The sequence below is a fragment of the Aptenodytes forsteri genome, unplaced genomic scaffold (genome assembly GCF_000699145.1).
Source record: "Aptenodytes forsteri isolate BGI_AS27 unplaced genomic scaffold, ASM69914v1 Scaffold104, whole genome shotgun sequence".
In the NCBI taxonomy this organism is placed as follows: domain Eukaryota; kingdom Metazoa; phylum Chordata; class Aves; order Sphenisciformes; family Spheniscidae; genus Aptenodytes; species Aptenodytes forsteri.
The window spans coordinates 1,368,694-1,372,569 of NW_008795943.1; the positions used below are offsets into that span (position 1 = coordinate 1,368,694).

The 3,876-nt window shown below is 38.4% G+C and overlaps 1 protein-coding gene across 1 annotated transcript in view; it reads right to left on the reverse strand.

Moving 5' to 3' along the window:
• Positions 1-709: 709 nt before the first annotated feature.
• LOC103904015 (regulator of G-protein signaling 13) overlaps positions 710-3,876 on the reverse strand; it is a 32,233-nt gene continuing 29,066 nt past the window's right edge. The window contains 2 exon segments of the mRNA XM_009285344.2: positions 710-761; positions 1,648-1,883. Coding sequence (XP_009283619.2) covers positions 710-761; positions 1,648-1,883 — 288 coding nt within the window.

Here is a 3,876-nt window from a genome sequence, read left to right on the forward strand (position 1 = left end):
CTGTCCTTCTGAGGATACAGACTGCAAGCAGAGACTTGTCTTTTTATTAATGATTCTTAATGGAATGGCTGTTTCAGGTTTCTCTGGTTCTCTAATCATGTTGTTATGTCAAGGGGATTTGCAAATTCAAGTTTAACACCATGTTTTCTTTGCATGCCAAGGATATGTACTTGCAAATAAAATGCAGTGCTTCCAACTAGACAAAATGATCTTTTAGAGAACACTATAGAGAAGAAATACCAGGAAAAATATTCCATACTTTTGGAGGGAGATATTCACATCTAAAATTAGCCATATAGGTGATTTGAGTAAGGGTAGCCCAACTTGGACAAGTAGCAGTTCCTGCCCCCCTGCAGATAGGGTTTAACAGCTCATTTAGCAGCTGCTGCTGATTACAGTCTTGAATCCCTATGGGTTTGAGTTGTCCTAAAGGGTAAACAGGTGATGTGGTAACTGCTAATTGAGCAAATAACTGCTATTATATAGGGATGCTGAAGTTTCAGGAGGTTTTGAGTGAAGGGAAGGTATATATTTTAGAAGAAAGGAAAAGGAAAGGAAGGTGTTTTGGAAATTTTGATGTGATGAGTTTATAATTTTGTTTAAGGTACTTATGTAAAATATATAGTTGAATGATTTAAGAAGTGAAAGCTATGCTGAATTGCCCTTCTAATTCACTAATAATAAGATAGTTGCACCAAATCATCTGAGGTTAGAGCATTCCTTTAGCAAGCTCCTCCAGTACAGATGGCTCGATATATAACCTGCAGGTGAGTTCAGTAGGATTCTAGTACCGCAACTTTTATCAGAATTTTATCAGAAGTTCCCTGCAATGTGGGCTTGAGCCCCTTCAGGGAGAGGAAAGATCAGAACCTGGGTTCCCTACATCCTGGGTAAATGTCACCTCCCTTACCACTGATGGTAGCTGTATTTTAGAACAGAGATTGTGAACTCTGTTTAGCCCGTTAAAGTGACATGGTTCAGAGCACCAAAGTCTGAATGAACACTGTGATGATGTTCTAGGTATTATACTGCCTAGAAGCAGTGTTTCTCAGAAGTTCGTACTGTTGTTTTCAGGCAGAAATCACCTTGGTCTGCCTATATGCTGAGCTGTTGGGAAGGGGCATTACTGTAGCTGCCTTGAGCTCTGTGGTGTGCTAGACCTGCCTGCGAGGCCAGGAATCTTACTTCAGGGTTTTTGCTGTACAAATTGTGAGCATCTTGTAGCATAGGCATGAGCTTGTGTCTGGTTTGGTAATGAGCCAGTCAAGCTTGATTCTGCTTGCAAAGTACTCTAAGGACAACCTGTAGGATCAATACAAGGCTAAGGTATGTCTGGCCAGAGTATGCAAAAGACATTGTGTCTCTTATCAATTCTGTTTCCTCTTTGTATTTTCTATTATCTTTTGATAAAGATTTAATTGTAATACTTCCCATAACTGCTGAGAAATAAGCTTGGGGAGCAGGGGTATAGATTTGAACCGCTACCAGGCAGACAGAATGTACTCACTGCTCAGTAACTTATTAAAGCTAGTAAGCTCAGCAGGGCTCATTGATCTGATGCTTATAGTCTGACTAGCAGTATTTCCTAGCACTACAGAGAGATGTGTGTAGGTATTCTTCTGTTGTTCTTCTCCATTTTAAACTCACCTTTGTGCTTTTTCTGGGGGAAGAGTTTTTAGCCAAGTTCTACATTTGTTGTCTTCTGCTATCTGTGTGCCCTGCACCCAGGGATATTCAACAGAGAGCCATGCTACTAGATCAGAGCCCAGACCTGCTCCCACAAGCTTTTTCTTTGCTCTTTGGCACTGAGTGAGCTGCACTGGCTGCATATCTATGAAATACCTTATGTCACTACGGTTGTTTCCTTGGACAGGTACGTGATCCTGTAGGAAATAAGAATAGAAAAAAATAGGCAAAAAGTTTGTGCTTCACTTTTTTCATTTAATTTGCTTTTGAAATCCAATGCAGAGCCTGCAAATGTCTCATTTAAGAGCTGTAGTGTTTTGATCGCATCATAGTCTATACAAAGTGATGTCCAACATGTAAAATACAACACATGCTTTAGAATGAGCTAGGGATGGTTTTGCTACTGACAACATTAAATGCATCAAAAGGAAATGGGAATGTTATTTTGTTGTGTGATCTGTTGTTTCTGCAACTACTTTGCATAATATAGCTATGCAAGCACCTACATTTGTGGAGAATGCCATTAATATACCCGTTCCTTATATTTGCAGCTCTGCTTTCTGGACTTGACCATCTTCAAATTTGGGCATCACAACAAGTAAGTTGTTTTTTCCACTGAAATAAGTCACTTTTATATGAAAATGGCACTGCCTGCAAATTTGTACAAGTGATGTTATGTGTTCTTTACAAACCAGTAGAGTTTCTTTCTTTCCTCCCTCTTGTTTAATGTTTGCATTTTGTAGCCATAAAGAGGGAGAGGGGAGAAAAAGAGAGAGCAGGTTACATCACAGGTTTTCTTGCATAAAATTATGCTGTGAATGAGTTCTAAAATCCTTTAACAAATTAAAGGGTTAAAAAAGAGTTACTGGGATATAACATTTAGAAGTATGAGGGCTTTTAGTAATAAAAAATCACCAATGAAAATGCTGAGATTGTCACTGTATGTTTCTTATTGAAGAAAATGAATTTCAGAGCATGTTTCCTTACTTCCATCTGAAATATCACCTTGAAAACAGTTACAGAAAGTGGGTGTAGAATAAATGTTTTTGATATTGCAAATGTATACAAAAGAATGTCCTGTATTCATTTTACGTCACATAAACCTACCCGAGCTTAATGAAATACCCCTTCTTGCTAACCTTCCTTGAAGTAATTTGGCATTTGCTTTATTAGTTAAGGTTTTGCATAATTACAGTTTTTGATATATTGCTACTATGTCACAGGAGATAGTATCTTAAAAGAAAAACAGGGGAAAAAAGTAAGTGTCACAGAGAATTAATGTTCTAGTTATAAATCTGCAAGCAAATTTGAACAGTCTGTTCTAAAATATTTTATACTTCTGGCATAGAAAGACAGAAAAGCTACATCGGTAAGCTGCAGAAAGTTATGTGTTTGTGTGTGGGGTTTTTTTGTGTGTTTTAAATCTGGCCAGATCTCTGTGGTCTGAAGTCAGTACAGCTTTGCTGATCAGGACCAGGCTAACGTGGAGCTAATTGCTGGCTTTAACGTTGTGTTGGAGATCAGGCTTGATATTCCCATCCTGTCTTGTATGTGTGAATTTGTGCAAAGCTTCTCTCATGAACTGCCTTTAATTTCTTTGTTTACAACATAAAAACAAAATATGCTTAATCTACAAGGAGCCCGGAAGGATTTAGATCACTAGTGACCGTTAGTACCATGTCCTGGGTCAAGGTGGCTAAAACCTATCCATCAAATTATGTCTTTCTGAATTTCTGTCTTTTTGAGAGATGGGATTGTTCACCTTTTCAAACAAATCTTCCTTTTCTAAAATATCTTCCAAAATATTTTTTTCAGACTTACTTTCTTTCCAGAAGCTAGAAAGAAAACATGCAGTTTAAAATGTAACCAAAAATAAATTGATCCAAAAAAACCCCTTGCCTTATTTCAGTCTTACTATAGGTTTGGTGTACTAATAGGACACACATTGTAGCTTGGGCATAGTAGGAGAGGACCTACCTTTCCCACGACCTAGAATCATAGAATCATTAAGGTTGGAAAAGACCTCTAAGATCATCGAGTCCAACCGTCGACCCAACACCACCATGCCCACTAAACCATGTCCCTAAGTGCCTCATCTACATGTCTTTTAAATACCTCCAGGGATGGGGACTCAACCACTTCCCTGGGCAGACTGTTCCAATGTTTCACCACTCTTTCAGTAAAGACATT